Source organism: Callithrix jacchus, chromosome 1 (assembly GCF_049354715.1).
Source record: "Callithrix jacchus isolate 240 chromosome 1, calJac240_pri, whole genome shotgun sequence".
Lineage (NCBI taxonomy): Eukaryota > Metazoa > Chordata > Mammalia > Primates > Cebidae > Callithrix > Callithrix jacchus.
Window position 1 is genome coordinate 185,627,926 of NC_133502.1, and position 17,246 is coordinate 185,645,171.

Genomic DNA, 17,246 nt, shown 5'->3' on the forward strand with positions numbered 1-17,246 from the left:
ACTGGTATGCAGTGGCATGATCTCTGCTCACTGCAGCCTCTGCCTCCCAAGTCCAAGCAATTCTGCTTCAGCCTCCCTAGTAGTTGGGATTACAGGCATGTGCCACCACGCCCAGTTAACTTGTTTGTATTTTTAGTAGATGGGTTTCACCATGTGGGTCAGGCTGGTCTGAACTTGTGACCTCAGGTGATTCACCTGTCTCAGCCTCCCAAAGTGCTGGGATTACAGGTGTGAGCCATCGCACCCAGCCTGGGGCAGGCCCTTCCTCACACCCAGGTGGTCCAGGTGCCTGTACAGGAGGCTCTGGGTCCTTATTCCCCCACCACCATCTCAGCCAGCATTTATCCCACACCCCTGCACAGACGCCCAAAGGCTACTCCTGCACCACAGTGGAAGACCCAGGTGGGTGCTCCGGGCCAGGTAGGCACCAGGAGGGAAATAAACTGACTCGTCCCCCACACCATCAAAAATGTCCTCTGCCCAGCTGGGGTGGCTCTGCACACCTGCCACGTAGCCCTGCCAGGTGCCCACAAGCAGCCCACTCCACACCTGTGGTCTACACCCATGCTCACAGCCCACAGAGCCCTCCTGAGCTGCATGCACAGCCCAGCCTGGCCCCCAGCACGCACAGCAGGCCCACCCCGAGCAGCACTGGGCCTCTCTGGCAGTTCCAAGGTGAGCCCTGTCTGGGCAGTCGCCCTGGGTGCCACCCTAGGCCCAGGCCTGAGTACAGCCCACAGGAGCAAGCTTTAGTCCAGGGAACAGGTGCAAACTTTGGCAGAGTTTTAATGGCAAAGTTGGCTGCAACGACAATGCCACTTGGGGTGGGGCCAGAAGCCATGGTGGGGAAGGAAGGGTCAGCGGGTGGCAGAACAGGGCCGGGTCCCTGAAGAAGCAGCGAGCGAGGCTCAGCGGGCAGTGGCGGGCAGGCAGGTGCTACTACATGATGGAGCAGGCGGACAGCGGGTTCCGCACGTGGCAGGTGCAGGCAGCCCCACAGTACTGCCGGAAGGTCTGGTAGCAGCTGCCCTCAGGCTCGGCCCCCCACTGACCCCCGGACGGGGCTGTCAGCGCCTCAGGCGGCAGGCGACTCAGGATGGACGTGTTGACAGCCAGCGCGGCCAGGCCGTAGTCGGTGAAGAGCACAGTCTCTCGGCGGCAGGTGGGGCAGGAGATGAACTTGTACTTGGGGCAAGACTCATAGAGAATCTGCAGGCACTGCTCACACACAGAGTGCAGGCAGGACAGCACGCGGGGCCGCCGCTGGGTGACGTTGTATGTGTGCCCGCAGGTGGGGCACTCCAGGGGCTCACCCACTGCTGCTGAAGAAGCTGCGGAGGCCGAGGGGCCAGGCCGAATCACGTACTGATTGACAATGACCTCGTCCTCGGGGGCCACGCGGGGAAAGCCAAGCTCCGCGCTCCCCTTACGTGGCCGCCTTGGCAGCGGCGGGGTGTGGGCCGCCCCTTCCAAGGCGGGCATGTCCCCCCCACATGCCTGGTTGACAATGATCTCTGTGTCTGAGGGCCAGGCACGCTTGGGTGCCAGAGTGGGGGTGGGCCGGGGAGCAGGCGGGAAGCAGGGGGCAGCCGGCAGCTCAGGGAACTTTTCGGGATGCACGATCTTCATGGCTTCCATCTTGAGGATGACATGGGGACCCTTCAGGCAGGACATGAGGAGGCCCGGCCAGCCACTGCCCGCCTCGGGCCCAGGGTCAGAGGGCATCCGGCTGTCTCCAGTCAGACTGGGTGTTCGGGTGGGTGGTGGCGTGGTGTGGGGCTGGGGGGAAGGTGATGGGGCAGCATCCTGGTCCCGCCAGGCCTGGGGGGGGCCCCGGCTGGCCCGTGGACTCCTAGGGGCAGCCGGCGAGAGTTGGGGGCGCAGGGGCCCCCCCACTGGCCACAGTGGCTTTCCTGGTCCAGTCCTGGGAGGAGGAGGAATGGGTGGGGGAGGGGGAGGCAGGCGGGGGCAGGGGGGCGTGGGAGGCTGCCCTGGGCTGGGCGTCGGGCCCAGAGTCTCACCCAGGGTCTCTGGCTGCTGAGGCTGGCGAGGGGGCGTGGGGGGGGCTCCCCCGACAGCCGAGGTCAGCAGGCCACGGGCTGGGACATCGGGGCAGGCAGGGGCTGGGTGGGCCCCATGGCTCCAGGACAGGGCGCCCAGGGAAGGCAGCTAGCCGAAGCGTTGGCTGCAGGAGGACCCGGGCGGCAGGCTCCGCGGCAGGAGCAGAGGCGAGGCCTGGGCCAGGCCTGAGCTGCAGGTGAGAGACGCCATGAGGATAGTGCCCAGGCCACCCCTACCCTCGCCCTCCGCCCGCACAAAAGCCCGAGCGCCCGACCTCTGACCCTGACCTCAGCCGCGGGATCCCGACCTTCGCGGGCCTCGGAACCCAGCCCCCTCCCCGGTCCCCGCCTCCAAGGCCGGACGCACCTTCCCGAGGGCCGACCCCCGCCGCGTGGGGAGGGGCGCCGAGTCCGCCCCTGGCCCCGGTTCCTGGCCCCGGCCCCCGCCCCCTGCGCTCACCTGCCCCAGCCTGGCGTCCCGGCAGCGCGCCGCCGCCGCAGAGGTTGTCTCAAAGGCAGGCCCGGACGCGGCGCCCGCGCCTCGGCCCGGCAGCTCAGCGGGGCTCCGGCGGCTCCGGCGAAGCTGCAGCGACCTCGGGCGATGGCCGGGCCCGGGCGGCACCCAGGGGCGCGGGCGTGGGGCGCGGGGCGCGGGGCTTGGCGCGGCGGCGGCGGCAGGTGCGTGCGGAGCGTGGCGCGCTCTGCGGCGGAGGCGCGGGGACCGCAGTGCGCGCGGCGCCCGCCCGCGCCCGCAGCGCCACCCCCCGTCTGGGGACCCGCGCGGGGTCCGCGGGGCGGGGCCGACCTCCTGGCCGCCCCTCAGTCCGTTCCTGGCATCGCCCTCGCCCGCGGGCTGCGTAGGGGGCAGGACCCCCGCTCCCCCCCAGTTCTCCGCTCCCCTCCTGTTCAGGCTGACCCTGAGTCCTGGTCAAGCCTCCCCAAATTCTGGGGGAATCGGCCGTTCTCCTCCTTACACTAGGCCTCCGGACTCTGGAGCGGGAAGGAGGGGACCCGCGTGGAGGGTCCCAGAGGAGCTTGTTCCAGGGCCCACCGGCGCCCCCAGCCCCTGCCCCCAGGAAAGGCCCCGAGGCCTCCAGCCCCGCCCGTGCCGGGTGCGGCAGCTCCGAGAGGGCGCTGGGACCCTAAAGAGCACGAGCGGGGCAGCAGAAGGCCGAGGTAGTGGACGGCCAGGCCGGGTGGGAGTGCGCGAAAGACAGGCTGGCAGCCCCGCGCGGGACAGAGGCGGCCCTGAGGACCGCACCTGCCCGGGGAAGGGTGGCCCGGGCATTGAGCGGGCAGCCTTGCCCACCATCCCGCAGGCTGGGCCTCTGCTTCCTCAACCCAGGCTGTTCTGCGTCCTGGGTCCGCCTTCTGCCTGCAGAGCCCTCGGGCGAGGGAAGGACCAAGGGCTTGCCGGTTACCGCCGGGCAGGGGACCAGGCCTTCCAGGGCCTCTGCTGCTCGCTGTGACCCGCTCTGCACCCCGCACCAGGCCCTGGATAGCCTGGCCTCCTTCAGCCCCTCTCTCCGCTGGACGGGCCGGACCGCACCCGCTCCAGGCAGAGCCCCAGGACCTGCAGAGTGCTGAGCCAGAGGGGACGCTGCCCCTTGTGCGGGAGCCAACGTGGGCAAACCAGGCTGGAGGAGCGGCCCTGCCCTTAGGGTCTGGCTTGGCCCCTCCGTGGGGTCTCGGGCTAGTGTCACTCAAAAGAGCAGTAGGGAGCGGTGTGCGGGTGACGGGGTGCTGCTCTAGGGACCCTTACGGGGCCTGCCATGATGGTGGGGCAACTGAGGCAGCCTGGGCCTGGGGAGGGCTGGAAGCCCAGCTCCGCCGCAGGACCTGCTCACCTACCGACCCCGAGCGTGCCCAAGGACGCACCGGGCCGCGGGCCCCGCCCCCTCAGCAAGACTCCGCCCCCATAAGGTGCGGCCCCGCCTCCGTCACGAGGCCCCGCCGATCAGAGCTGGGGAGGCCCAAGCCGAGTATTGGTTACATCCGAACCGGGACTTTCGGGAAACCCTAGAGCGCGAAGGCTTCTGGGGAATAAAATTTCCGCGGCCGGTCCCTGCCTAATTGGCGCATGCGCCATAGGCGCACGCAGGGAGGTGGGCGGGGATTCCGGCGCCTGCGCAGTGGATCTCTGTCGCCGGCCTTCAGTGTTGGGTGCCCCACAGCGCCCAGTTCTCCCCGAATCGGGGCCGGGCTTCCTGAACTCGTGTCCGGACCGGTCTGACTGGCCCCGCACAGACCACCCCGGTCACCCGGGCCTCCAGGCCACCTGACTGGACCCCGTCATTCCTAGCGCTCCCCTGGGCGCCAAGACCCCCACTGCCCTGGGACGCCCCGCGGCACTCGTCGGTGCCCGCTGCACCCACTGTCCCGCGGCCTCCCTGCCTGTGGAGGTGCAGATGGAGCCAAAGCTGGGCTGGAGGCGGGGGCCCAGGGTGGGGACGCTAGGGGGCCCCGTGTGGACCCCACGCCCGCCAGCCAGAGGGTAACTGCAGTTTGAGAAGTGAGTTAAAAATGTCAGTAGTGTCTAAAGCTCGTGTCACTGATCGTAAGACCCGTGGCAAAACGTGCAAATCAAACATTTTTTATCAGTGAAAAAAGCAAAAAAGACGCTCGGCACGGTGCCTCACGCCTGGAATCCAGCACTTTGGGAGGTGGAGGTGGGCAGATCACTCCGGAGTTTGAGATCAGCCTAGGCAACATAGTGAGACCTGCCTCTCTACAGAGAATCAGCCTGCATGGTGATGCGCCTGTAGTCCTCCCAGCTACTCGGGAGGCCAAGGTGGGAGGATCACTAGAGCCCAGGAGGTTGAGGTTGCAGTAAGCCCAGATGGTGCCACTGCACTCCAGCCTGGATGTCACAGTTAGGCTCTGTCTTAAACGAAGAACCGCTGGGTGCGGTGGCTCATGCCTGTAGTCCCAGCACATTGGGAGGCGGAGGCGGGTGGATCACCTGAGGTCAGGAGTTTGAGACCAGCCTGGCCAATATGGTGAAACCCTGTCTCTACTAAAAATACAAAAATTAGCCGGGGGTGGTGACAGGCTCCTGTAATCCCAGCTATTCCGGAGGCTGAGGCAGGAAATCTCCTGAACCCAGAAGGCAGAGGTTGCAATGAGCTGAGATAGCCCCCACTGCACTCCAGCCTGGGCAACAAAGAACAAAACTCCGTCTCAAAAAAAAAAAAAAAAAAAAAAAAGGCAGAACGCCCCAAGAGCCTATCCTGTCAAACACCTTGGTCTCCGCTGAGTAAAGGCCCAGAGGCTGGGGACTGCAGCCCAGGAATTCCAGGGCCTTGCCCCACTTCCTTTCTGGAGCCATGACCTCAGGCTCACCTACTGCCCTCACCTCTGGCAAGCTGCAGATGCCCTTTAGGGCCAGGCCGTGCCCCGGATGTGAGGGGACTGAGTCACTGGGTTGGCAGTGCCCCTCGGAGCCCAGGTCTAGGCTGCCACCCACCTGAGGATGAGGGGTGGGCCAGCAGCCATGCTCCAGTTGTTGGGGCCTCTTGGGAACCCCATCTCTGAGCCCCGCCCATGGCCCCGCCCCTCCCAAGGAGGGAAAAGGCGGCTGCCAGTCGCTCAACTCAGGCACTGGGACCCAGAGCTCAGAGGACCGAGAGGACAGACTGCCACACTGCCACCATAGGTGAGCCCTCAGCCCTGGGACTGCCCTGAATTCAGGGACACTGCAGGGTCAGCCCCCTTCTCTCCAGTCTCAGCCTCTCACATTCCCATTCCCAGCTCCATCCCAGGGGCAATGCCACCAGGGGAGGGCAGGATCCCTGGCAGGGGAGGCAGCGGGGAGGCACCAGCCCTCGCTCTCACATGGCTCCTGCCCATGACAGTAGCCTTGCATACACGTGCAGGTCACTTTGAGGTCACTGCACCCCTGGGCACGTTTGCCTCGGACAAGGCACGCTGCTCCTGGGTGGGTGCTTTCTTGGGCCACAGGCTTCTGGGCAGCCATCCCACTCCATCGAGTCTGTATCTGTCTTCTCTGCCCACCCCTGTAGGCTAGGCCATGGACCCCCACGAGATGGTCGTCAAGAACCCATACGCCCACATCAGCATCCCCCGGGCTCACCTGCGGCCTGACCTGGGGCAGCAGTTAGAGGTGGCTCCCACCTGTTCCTCATCCTCGGAGATGCAGCCACTGCCAGTGGGGCCCTGTGCCCCGGAGCCAACCCGCTTCTTGCAGCCGACTGAGGTCCCAGGGCCCAAGGGCGCCAAGGGTACCCAGGGGGCTGTGCCCATCCAGAACCAGGCCTGGCAACAGCCTGGCCATCCATATGGCAGCAGTCGGCGCCCGGCCGGACTGACCTATGCTGGCCGTCCGCCCGTGGGCCGTGGCGACGACATCGCCCACCACTGCTGCTGCTGCCCTTGCTGCCGCTGCTGCCACTGCCCTCCCTTCTGCCGCTGCCACAGCTGCTGCTGCTGCGTTGTCTCCTAGCCTGGCCCATCCCAGCAGGGCCAGGACCCAGGCCTCGGTTCACACAGCCCAGGCAATGCCTGAACATTTGGGGTGGCTACTGTCACGGACACTGGCCCCTTCCCACCAGGGACTGGGCATGGACCCACCAGGAAGGTGACCAATCAGCCCGAGCTCCTGAAACGGAATCCCAGGCCCTAGCTGGAGAGAGACACCCCTGATTACCTTAAGGCCCGGGCAATAAAGCAAGGTGGTCTCCCAGCAACTCTTCTTTGCTGCAGACTCCTTTGGGAGGGGGTTATAGCTGGACACAGAGCAGCTTTCCCCTTGTGTGGGCTCAAGGACACACACACAGTCACTGTGGACGTTGCAGGGACAGGGTTGCCACTGCCTCTCGACATCCACCCTCTCCCCTGCCCTGCTGGTCTCCGGCCTGCCCAGAGGCTCCCTGGGGACTTTCAGTATGTCCACGGCCCTGGCCAAGCAGGGTCTGGATTTGAGCTCCCTGGGGTCAGTCAATGGGTCAGCCAGGAGGATGGAACTGGGGGAACCCTAGGAAAGGCCTCCAAGAGGAGGAGCGTGCCGCACCACCTCAGGTGGGTGCGGCAGGTGCCACAGGTTTCAGGGAGTGGAAGCTCAGGACAGGAGGGCCCAGACAGCCTGGGTCACGCCCTGCCCACTGGTGATTCACCTCCCAGCCTCAGCTGGGATGTTTTTCTAGTTTCCCAGGAAATGTCTAATTCCTGCACATCTACTGTCCTGCCTTGAGGCCTGGGCTTCCGGGAGGAGGTGGCCTGGACCAGGCCTTGAGGACAAAGCAGGGAACAGGGAGAGAAGGAGGTTGGGACCATGGGTCCTGGGGCTGTCTCCTGGTCTGTCTGAGCTGGGCGAGGGCCTCTCTGGGGCTGAGCTCAAGGCACTAGGCTGCTCTGCACAGGTACTGCCTCATCACTGCAGGCCAGGATGCCAGGAAGGGAGTGACTGCTGAGGCCAGCGTGGGGCACCCTGGTGTTCCAGGCAGGCAGAGAAAAGGAGAGGAGGCGGCAGCTGAGCTGGCCATGCAAGACAGACGAGTCCTCACACCAGGCCAGCCCTTCCCTGACACATGGTGACTAGCGCCACAGCAGAGCAGGGCAGGGGAGGTGCCTGGCATGCAGAGGTCTCCAGGCGTGGGACGGATGGGTCACTGCCCTGACCCTGTGCAGGGACTTGGTGTGCCAGGCTCCCCGCCTTGCTCTGTCGCTGGCCCCCACCGGAGGGTGACCGCACCCAGGCTAGCCACGGGAACCTGTCTGACCAGTCCGAGGGGCAGACTGCCAAGAGGGTGGGCAGGGGTGAGGAGGGGCCGTTTGCTTCCACCCAGCAGGACTGTGAGTGGTCCTGGGCTCCTGCCCACCCATCCCAACCCCTCTCAGTCCCCTGACTGTGCTCTGCCTGCGGTCTGGTGTGGACAGGCCGACAGCACCTCCTGGAACCTGGGCCTCCCGGGTGGCCTGGGGGCTGCAGATGAGCAGAGCAGCTGGGAGCTGCCTGCTGAGGCGGAGGCGTCTGGCGCTGTCTGGGGACCCCAGCTGGGAGTGGGGATCCCCAGACACGGAGCTGTCGCGCCACCTGGAGGCCTCGAGAACAGACATGGCCCCCTGCTGTCCGGCGGGCATCAAGGTGAGGCTGAGAAGCCACATAGATCCACACACAAGCACAGTGGCAAAGTCTGCAGAGGGCTCTGTGCCCGAGGGAAACGCCGGCAGGCTTCCTAGAGGAGGAGATGTGAGCGGAGATCTAGGCAGGAAAACAATCCAGTACGGAGAGGAGCTTAAAGGACGGGGAGAGTAAGGGTGGGGGAGGGGAGGGGAAGTGGGGAAGGTTTGGAGAGTGGGGAACGGTGTGAGTGTGGGGAGAAGGGCTGAGAGTGGGGGAATGGACTCCCCCAAGGCTAGCCTGGATGAGGTGTTAGCAGAAGGTGGCTGGGTCTGGATGGGAGGGGTGGGCAGGGGGCGAAGGGCACGTTATCTCCTGCAGGTGGGTGGTACCATCAGATCTAGTTTCAAGGCTTTGTGGCTGAAACGGGAGCCCATGCCCGCCCAGCCGGCCACCTGCGTCTCTCCTGATTCCTGTGTAAAGCTAGTAATGCAAGCCAGGAGGGAGCCGCAGGGTGCTCTGGGTCCCCACCCCCTTCTCCGGCCACCCCCTGGGTGTGCATAGCGGCCCAGCAGAGCCCATGCAGGTAAGAGACCTGGCCTCCGGTTGGCTGTGAGGGTGGAGGCCAGGGCTGGGCCAGGGCGTCCTATGGGAACAGGAGGCTGCCCGGCTGGTGCCCACATGAAGCAGAGGTGCCTGGACCCTGGTGTCTTCCTGTACCCTCCCTCCCAGGTCTTCATGCACCAGCCCCACAGACCCAGTGCCTGACCTCTGGGGTAGGTTCCTGGGGCTGGAACCCCACGAATGGGGTGTCCCAAGGCAGGCTGTCCACTGCGGGCTTCCCTCTCGCAGGATGCTACGGCCAGAGGGCCCCCAGGCCTCGGGGGAGGGCGGCCCCCGGAGGAGTGACTGCATCGTCTGCTGCTCGGCTTATGACCTCTCCGGGCACCTGCCCCGCCGCCTCCACTGCGGGCACACCTTCTGCCAAGCGTGTGTGCGGCGGCTGGATGCACCGGCGCCCGAGCAGCGCTGGATCCCCTGCCCGCAGTGTCGCCAGAGCACGCCCACTCCTCGAGGAGGGGTGGCTATGCTGGACCTGGACCTGGCTGCTTTCCTGGCAGTCAAGGCTGAGCGGGAGCTGGCAAGAGTGGAGCCCCTGCCCCTCACCTCCCTCAAAGGCAGCACCATCACTCAGCAGCCAGTGGGGCTGTGCCCTGCCTTGGGCCCCCAGCCCCACTTCCCTCGGCCCAGACACTGCTGCTGGGGCTGTGGCCGCCTCTGCTGCCCACCCCCAGGCAGCCCTGAGGTCTGACTCTGGCCATTCCCACCCCTGCAGGGGAAATGCCTGCCTTGGAACCCCTGGCCACTCACAGCCCACCTGGAACCACCTGGCAGTAGTGTTCTGTACACAGCTCCACGTGGCCCAATGGGGTGGTGCGATCCGATCCCAGGCCACAGCCTGAGGTTGGGGACTGGGAGCCTTCGCAGGAGGCCAGAATTACCAGACCCCCAACTAGCCCAACCAGACGTGCCTGCTGAGGCTGCTGCCATCTGAGTGGACGGCAAGTCTGGCTCGGGCCTAGACCCGGTGCAAAGGACGGCTCCCAGGAGGATGCAAAGGCCAGTCCTGGGGCCTGGGCTGCAGGCTGGAGGGCAGGGCTGGGCAGGGCCGTGCCCTGTGGGATGCCAGGGAGGTCCCCTCTCCCATAAATGTCCCAGGATGTGCCAGGAGGGTGGCAAGGCCAGCTCCTTTCGCTCTGCCCTGCACGGAAGCCTTGTGAATTCACCCACTCTGCAAAACTCACAGAGTTCCCGCTGCGTGCCGGGCACTGTTCCTGGAGGGTCCCATGCAGGCACAAGGCCACGCAGGCACGAGGAGGATGCCCCGGCGGGGCCTGCCTGAGGCCTCACAGCCCAGCTGGCCTTGTCCTCAGCTGAACCTTTCCAGGCTTCCAGCAGCCACCAAACAGACCCTTCAGAGGGGCTGGGGCCGGGGCCGGGACCGGGGCCAGGGCTGTGGATGGCAGTGACCCGAGTGCTGCGACACCCCACCCTGCCCCCATAGAAGGCACTGCTACTCAGGAGCCCGGGGCAGACTGTTGCCCCACCACCCCCAGAGCAGAGTCGCAGGATGGGATGGAAGAGAATTTGCTGAGTGGACACTCAGAAGCGTCTACCTTCTCTGGGGCAAAGTCCCATGCACACAGTGGGGGCTGGGCAGCCAGCAGAGCAGGCACAAGCAGCCCCTGGGCAGGGCGAGCCTTGCGGGAGCTGCCCATACCCCAGGCCAGGAAGGGGCCCAGTCCTCCTAGGGGACACCACACAAGTGGTGGGGCCATCTAGGACTCTGCTGGGGAGAGCGGTGTGGCGGGCCAGGCAGTGGTGTCGAAGGTGGCCTGGGGGGCCCTGCCCTTCTCCCTCTGCAGATGGAGGCTGCCCACCTCCATCGATGCTGAGGCCCAGCCGTGCCCTGAACCCGGATCTGAACCCTCTGACCTCGGGCTGGGTGCCCTCCCTGGCTATACGAACGAGCCTGTCCTCCCCACCGGCAGGTGCAAAGGGATTCCCTCCCCACTGTCAGAGGCAGGGATGACCCTGAGAAGGTCTGCGGAGCCCTGAGATGCATGGAGGTGGGGACTGGAGTCTCCAGTGCCCGGCAAGGCCAGCCATGCTCTTGCATTCTGCCCAGCTGGCTGTGCCATGTCTCTTGGGTCACACAGATGCCCATTGGGGATATCCATTACTGAAGGCCGGTGCCCTGCAGCGCCCTGAGCCTGATTCAGAGTGCACCTGGGAGAAACCCTGCTCCAGGAGGGTTGGGCTGGGGCTTGGAGCTCCTAGCCACAGTGTGACAGGACATGGACGAGGCCGAGGGGCCTTGGGGCCAGAAGGGTACCCCATGGGGACCTGGGCTCCTGGGTAAACATTAATGGGCTCAGCGCCGGCAGGTCACATGCACGATCGGGGGATCTTTGACCTGCACCCGCTCCCGCCCCGCTCCTCCTGCAGGTGGCACCTCACCACCCACACAGGTAGGAGCTCCCAGGACCAGGCTGGGGCCCAGGAACAGTGAGGCTGAGGCTGGGTGGCCTCCGAGCCCAGGGCTTGGGCCCCATCCTGATCCTCCAGGACCTAAGGGCAGGAGACAGCAGGCTCAGGCAGCAGGAGGGAGGGTGAGGAGGAGGACGCCTGGACCTGAGCCCAGGGCCCTGGGTGGAAGGTCCTGGTGGGCGGCACGAGGGTGTGGGGTGAGTAGGCCCAGGAGGCTGAGAAAGCAGCTGCTTCGGGACCAGGAGCTTTGAGGTGGTGTGAGGACACCTGGTCCCCACATGCTTCCTATCACCAGGGCATGGGTCCCTTATCAAGCTGAGACGTCACTGTTTGGTATCAAATGCCAAAGTCTAAGTTGGGACCATCCACAGTGTCCCCGATGACACCTGATAGGAGAGGCCCCCAGGTTCCCCAGCTCACGGTCACTTCCGGCCTGAGCCCAGCACCCAGCACCCTCAGCACCCGCCAGGCCTTCCAGTCAAAACCAGCGAGGGAGCCGGGGAGCCAGGGCCCCTCAGTCGGCCCCGGAACTGGACTGGGCTCGCCTGACGACTACCTGAGGTCACTGCAGCCATCCCCCTGTGGATGGAGAAGTGGGTGGGGAGGGAGGGTGGTGGCCAAGGCCTCAGTTCAGGGAACCCAGGAGCTCGAATCCAGCTTGTGAGGCCAGGGCCAGGGCAGGAGGAGGTGTTAGTGACGCGTGGGTCTCCCAGCAGATCCGGGCCTGGGCCTGGGTCTGTCCCTGCCCGAATCCATGCCGAGCTCTCTCCCGGGCAGCCAGGTCCCCCACCCCACTCTGGATGCAGTGGACCTAGTGGACAGGACGCTGAGGAACACAGGTACCAGTAGGCCCCATGCCCCAGGCCTTGACTGGTCTGACCACCTGCACTGAGAAGAGACAGACCTCCGGGGAGCCCACACTCTGACAGCTCCGCTCAGGTCCAACCCAGCTGAAGCCCCGTCTTCCCTGTTTTGTTTCTGTCCCTCACTTCAGGCCTCTCATGCCTCAGCCCCTCCTCCAGCCTGTGCCCTGGTGCCCCCAGCTGGCGGAGGGGGGTCTTGGAAATGGCCATACTCAATTCCACCCCCACAGGGACCTCTAGTTCTGCTCCAGTCTTGCAGGAGGGTGACACAGACCCCTGGGCCCTCCCTCAGCTGAAGGACACCAGCCAGCCCTGGAAAGGTGGGTCTGGGGGTGCCGGAGGTGGCAGTCTGGCAGGCCTCTGTCCCCAGGGGGCTGGGGAGAGAGAGCAGGGTGGGGCCTGCCCAAACAGGCTGTGCATGGAGAACCCTGCCATGCAGGCCCCTGGGGGGAGGCACGTGTCCCTCAGCCCAGCATGTGTCCTGTCCTGGGGTGGACAAGCCAACCTGCCCATGGGTCCCTCCCCTCCTGCAGGCAGCTATGCTTCTTCGAGAGAGGGTCCCAGGGGCTTCTGGCTTGAAAAGGCAGGGGGAGTGGACAGAGGGGACCCAGGCCCTGCCCTGGGGATGACAGAGGAGGAGGAAATGGGACCCCACCCTGTCAGGGACAGAGGAGACAGAAATAGCCCCCGGAGGCCAAGGATGAGGGGCCCTGGGGGGGCAGTCAGGGTGGAGGCTGGCCGAGGACATCCTGCCCTGTGTCCTCAGAGCTCCCAATAGCCAGCAGGCTGCGTCTCGTCGCTGGCAACCTCCTCAAGGCCTGCGGGCTCCTCGGATGCCTGTACCTGTTCATCTGCTCCCTGGACGTCCTCAGCTCTGCCTTCCAGCTGCTGGGCAGTGAGTGACAGGGCAGGTGCCCAGGGCAGGGCGGGCAGCCAGCCCTCCGCAGCCTTAGCGAAGCTCTCTCGCCGGTGTAGGCAGACTGGCCGGAGACATCTTTAGGGACAACGTGGTGCTGTCCAACCCTGTGGCTGGACTGGTCATTGGTGTGCTGGTCACAGCCCTGGTGCAGAGCTCAAGCACGTCCTCCTCCATCGTGGTCAGCATGGTGGCCGCTAAGCGTGCGTGTACCCTCCTTCCCCGGGTGGTGGCGGGGGCGGGGTGGGCCATAGGCTGACTCAGCACCTCACCGGCAGTGCTGACTGTCCGGGCGTCCGTGCCCATCATCATGGGTGTCAACGTAGGCACATCCATCACCAGCACCCTGGTCTCAATGGCGCAGTCAGGGGACCGGGATGAATTTCAGAGGTGAGTTGCGGGTGGAAGGGCCGGGCAGGGCTGCACCAGCCCACCCCCCACCACCACTGACTCTGGCCGCAGGGCCTTCAGCGGCTCGGCGGTGCACGGCATCTTCAACTGGCTCACCGTGCTGGTCATGCTGCCGCTGGAGACTGCCACAGCCCTGCTGGAGAGGGTCAGCGAGCTGGCCGTGGGTGCCGCCAGCCTGGAGCCCGGGGCACAGGCACCCGACATCCTCAAGGTGCTGACCAAGCCACTCACACACCTCATCGTGCAGGTGAGAGGAGCCGGAGCAGGCCAGGTGGGAGGCGGAGGCCGGCCCTGCCCTGATGCAGGGTCAGCATTGAGGGCAGCAGCAGGCACCGCTGGGCTGGACCCTGCGGGCGTCGGAGCCCCAGCTGAGTCCTGAGGGAGGGTCTCACACACTGTCATGACCCCTCCGGCCCCCAGCTGGACTCTGACGTGATCATGGGCAGTGCCACGGGCAACGCCACCACCAGCAGCCTCATTAAGCAGTGGTGCAGCTCCACCGGGCAGCCAGTGAGGCGCCACCCAGCCCCTCCCTGACCCCTGATCCCTACCTGCTGAGCCCCACCCACCTCACCTTGAGCCCTCTGACCTCTGTCTGCCAACTGAGCCTGTCCTGAGTCCTCCCTGCCCTCGCCAGACCAAGGGGAACAGCAGCGACTGTGGAGACTCTGGTCCCTGCAAGGAGAGGAACGGCACAGCCCCAGCAGACAGGTTGCCCTGTGAGGCTCGGCCCACCCCACGCCCTCCCCCAAGCCCCCCACGCTCCCCCTCACCCACCCTTGCAAAGAGAGGAACAGCACAGCCCTGTGGACAGGCTGCCCTGTAAAGCCCACTGCGCCAGCTGGCCCCTCAGGCTCCCCTCACCTGCCCCTGCCCTGCCTCCAGGCCACCACCTGTTTGTGGGCACGGAGCTCACGGACCTGGCCGTGGGCTTCATCCTGCTGGCCGGCTCCCTGCTGGTGCTCTGCAGCTGCCTGGTCCTCATTGTCAAGCTGCTCAACTCTGTGCTGCATGGCCGCGTGGCCCAGGCCGTGAAGACCATCATCAACGCGGGTGAGGGCTAGGGAGGAGGTGTGGTGGCTGGGGATGACCCAGCATCCTCCACAGACGTCCCCTTCCTGCCAGCCTGGCTCAGAGGCTACCTGGGCCTCCTCCTCGGTGGCTGGGGCTGACCCGGCATCCCCCACAGACTTCCCCTTCCCTCTGGGCTGGCTCAGCGGCTACCTGGCCCTCCTTGTGGGCGCCGGCCTGACCTTTGCACTGCAGAGCAGCAGCGTCTTCACAGCAGCCATCGTGCCCCTCATGGGTGAGCAGGTGGGCAGGGGCTTCTGGAGCAGGGGCTCAGGCTGGGGCCCTGCGGTGACCCCCAGTTCCCCCAGGAGTTGGGGTGATCAGCCTGGACCGGGCGTACCCCCTGTTACTGGGCTCCAACATCGGCACCACCACCACAGCCCTGCTGGCCGCCCTGGCCAGCCCCGCAGACAGAATATTCAGCGCCCTGCAGGTACTGTCCACCCGCCCACTGCCAGAGCCTGCCAAGCTCCCTCTCAGCCAGGCATCTCCCAAGCTCCACGCCCCCAGGCAGGCTGTGCCCCCACCCTCCCAGACCCCTTCCCTGGTGGGGCCCCTGCCCTCCTGGACCCCCAGGCTGGCTGTGCCCCCACTCTCCCAAACTTCTTCCCTGGCCATGCCCCACCCTCCTGGACCCCTTCCCCGGCCATGCTCCACCCTCCCAGACCCCTTCCCCGGCCATGCCCCTGCCCTCCCGGAAACCCCGGGCTGGCCGCGCCCCTGCCCTCCTGGCCGCCAGCCTCAGCCCTATTGCTCAGCCTCCTTGGACCCCGCCCTGCACATATCTCTTGCCCACTCTGCATCTCCTCACTTGAGACCTCCTCATTTTCACATTTTCTCAGCTCTCTGCTGTGCCCCTGGAGGCCTACCCCCGAGGCCTCAGGGGACTCCAAGCCCCTCTATTCCAGCACCCTCAGATGCCTCTCCCCCAATTCCTGCTCCCTCGAGGAGCAGCCACTCACCCCCTGCAGGTCCCCATCTAGACGACCCTCCCACCCCCCATCCCACATCTGCAAAGGCCAAGTCACACCTGTGCTGGGCCCTGCCTTGCCGCTGTCCCAGCTGTGACTCTGCCTCCAGGACACCTCCCCAGTCTGAGCCCCCAGCTCTGTGCCCCACCCCCAGGCTCACTCAGTCCAGCTAGTTCTCCCGCTAAAACACCCCCTTTTTGGCCGGCCTGCTGCCCGGAAGCCCAACAGGCTCAGCTCCTGCAGTCCCAGGCTACGCTGGGCCTCAGACAGGAAGAGACCAGCACAGCAGCCCCAGATCCCACCCTAGGCCTTGGCTCTTCCCTGTCTGTCCACTCAGACCCTCCCAGTGCAAGGTCCTCCACCCGCTCCAGGAAGTCCTCCAGACTGCACCTGTGTGTGCATCCTTGCAGTCTAACAGCCTCTGGAGGGCTGTGTGTTCTCCCTTCTGTGGCCCTGCACCTCCTCCCTCTAGGGCCTGAGGGCTAAAGAGAAGGGGTCTCCTGGCACGAGGCACAGGCAGAGCCAAGTCAGAGGGTGCCTCCCCCACGGGGTCCCCCTTAGGGCAGCAGTAATGTGGTTGGCGCCCGGGGTGCTGGGCTGGGCTGGGCTGCAGCTCCCAGGCTTGCAGAGAGGTATGTGGGAGGAGCGTGTCCACCTCTGGCTGCAGTCCACTCCCCAGACGGCCATCTCAGCCGTGGAGCAGAATAAACTTCGGACTTGGTGTCCCTTCTGCAGGGCAGAGTAGGGCAGGGGTCCTGAGCCCTTGGTGACCCCACCTCATCGGGCCCAGGACCCTGACAGCCCCCTTGCCCCCAGGTCGCCCTCATCCACTTCTTTTTCAACCTGGCCGGCATCCTGCTGTGGTATCTGGTGCCTGCGCTGCGGCTGCCCATCATGCTGGCCAGGCACTTTGGGGCAGTGACCGCCCGTTACCGCTGGGTGGCTGGGGCCTACCTGCTGCTGGGCTTCCTGCTGCTGCCCCTGGCAGTCTTTGGGCTCTCCCTGGCAGGAGGCACGGTGCTGGCTGCCGTTGGGGGTCCCCTGGTGGGGCTGGTGCTCCTCGTCATCCTGGTCACCACGCTGCAGCAGCGCCGGCCAGCCTGGCTGCCAGCCCGCCTGCGCTCCTGGGCCTGGCTCCCCATCTGGCTCCACTCTCTGGAGCCCTGGGACCGCCTGGTGACCCGCTGTTGCCCTTGCAAGGCCTGCAGCCCCCCACAGGCCACCACCAAAGAGGCCCACTGCTACGAGAACCCTGAGGTCTTGGCCTCCCAGCAGCTGTGAGGGTGGGCACCGTGTGGACCACCCCGCCCTACCTGGCTGGGAAAGCTCTGGAGGGTCCTGGCGGAGGGGTCTCCTGCTCCCCTTCTGTGCAAATAAACCAGGCTGTTACCCCAGGTGACTGTCCTCGCTCCCCTAAACAGAGGCCATCTGGGCGGAGGCGGGGGATGCGGCCCGATGCTGCCTCCTGGTGGACACTCTGGGGCCTGGGGCTCAGGTGGAGGTGCCACCTATCTCGACTGTTTATCGCCACAGCCACTGGGGACAGAAGCTGCCAAGGAATGGCGGGCCTAGGGGGCGGGGACTTCCCACAGTGGGAGCCAGGGTCCCTCCCAAGGGCACACGGGAGAGCCCAGTCTGCAGGGAGCAGGGCAGGTGGTTTGGGGCTGGGAGGCCCCAGACCCCCTCTGCCCCTGGCAGATGTCACGGTTGGGGTGGGGCCTGGAGTCTCACCGGGTATGTGGGGTGTGAGGAGGGGACCCCAATGGCTTGGAGGGCTGGGTGCTCCTTGAGGCAGCCCCTACCCATCGGCCCTCTGTGTCTCTC

General features: G+C 65.9%; 4 protein-coding genes across 14 annotated transcripts; 3 read left to right on the forward strand and 1 right to left on the reverse strand.

Annotated features, from left to right (window-relative positions):
- Positions 1-761: 761 nt before the first annotated feature.
- RNF208 (ring finger protein 208) lies at positions 762-2,830 on the reverse strand. 2 transcript variants are annotated; one of them, XM_002806541.6, is made up of 2 exons: positions 2,521-2,830; positions 762-2,251 (listed from the first exon to the last, which is right to left on the reverse strand). In XM_002806541.6, the coding sequence occupies exon 2, from the start codon at positions 1,723-1,725 to the stop codon at positions 940-942; it is 786 nt and encodes a 261-aa protein (XP_002806587.2). In that variant the 5' UTR covers positions 1,726-2,251; positions 2,521-2,830; the 3' UTR covers positions 762-939. The 2 variants fall into 2 exon arrangements, with proteins under 2 accessions (XP_002806587.2, XP_078188949.1); XM_078332823.1 differs by having other exon boundaries at positions 2,428-2,830.
- Positions 2,176-6,766, forward strand: CYSRT1 (cysteine rich tail 1). 2 transcript variants are annotated; one of them, XM_078332841.1, is made up of 2 exons: positions 2,176-2,257; positions 6,083-6,766. In XM_078332841.1, exon 2 carries the CDS (start codon positions 6,091-6,093, stop codon positions 6,520-6,522), a length of 432 nt encoding a protein of 143 aa, XP_078188967.1. In that variant the 5' UTR covers positions 2,176-2,257; positions 6,083-6,090; the 3' UTR covers positions 6,523-6,766. The 2 variants fall into 2 exon arrangements, with proteins under 2 accessions (XP_078188967.1, XP_003732141.3); XM_003732093.6 differs by lacking the exon at positions 2,176-2,257 and adding an exon at positions 5,656-5,715.
- A 2,038-nt stretch (positions 6,767-8,804) lies between these two features.
- On the forward strand, positions 8,805-9,586 carry RNF224 (ring finger protein 224). The gene is given in 2 exon segments (XM_035264268.3): positions 8,805-9,044; positions 9,046-9,586. Coding segments are annotated over 2 exon segments (507 nt in total). The 5' UTR covers positions 8,805-8,943; the 3' UTR covers positions 9,452-9,586.
- Positions 9,587-11,144: 1,558 nt separating this feature from the next.
- Positions 11,145-16,816, forward strand: SLC34A3 (solute carrier family 34 member 3). 9 transcript variants are annotated; one of them, XM_078332678.1, is made up of 13 exons: positions 11,145-11,312; positions 11,907-12,029; positions 12,284-12,373; positions 12,820-12,948; positions 13,029-13,172; positions 13,248-13,359; positions 13,432-13,627; positions 13,801-13,890; positions 14,018-14,099; positions 14,266-14,433; positions 14,570-14,686; positions 14,760-14,884; positions 16,239-16,816. In XM_078332678.1, exons 2-13 carry the CDS (start codon positions 11,945-11,947, stop codon positions 16,701-16,703), a joined length of 1,803 nt encoding a protein of 600 aa, XP_078188804.1. In that variant the 5' UTR covers positions 11,145-11,312; positions 11,907-11,944; the 3' UTR covers positions 16,704-16,816. The 9 variants fall into 9 exon arrangements, with proteins under 9 accessions (XP_078188804.1, XP_035120140.2, XP_054100627.1 ...); XM_035264249.3 differs by having other exon boundaries at positions 11,145-11,171; XM_054244652.2 differs by lacking the exon at positions 16,239-16,816 and adding an exon at positions 11,562-11,751 and having other exon boundaries at positions 11,968-12,029; positions 12,185-12,373; positions 14,760-15,734.
- The last annotated feature ends 430 nt before the right edge of the window (positions 16,817-17,246 follow it).

Coding starts and splice junctions, on each gene's coding strand:
- RNF208 (XM_002806541.6), bottom strand. CDS start 1,725: ATGCCCTCTGACCCTGGGCCCGAGGCGGGCAGTGGCTGGCCGGGCCTC.
- CYSRT1 (XM_078332841.1), top strand. CDS start 6,091: ATGGACCCCCACGAGATGGTCGTCAAGAACCCATACGCCCACATCAGC.
- SLC34A3 (XM_054244652.2), top strand. CDS start 11,570: ATGACACCTGATAGGAGAGGCCCCCAGGTTCCCCAGCTCACGGTCACT. Junction 12,030..12,184: donor CAGGACGCTGAGGAACACAG/GTACCAGTAGGC, acceptor CCCTCACTTCAG/GCCTCTCATGCCTCAGCCCC. Junction 13,173..13,247: donor CAGCATGGTGGCCGCTAAGC/GTGCGTGTACCC, acceptor CCTCACCGGCAG/TGCTGACTGTCCGGGCGTCC.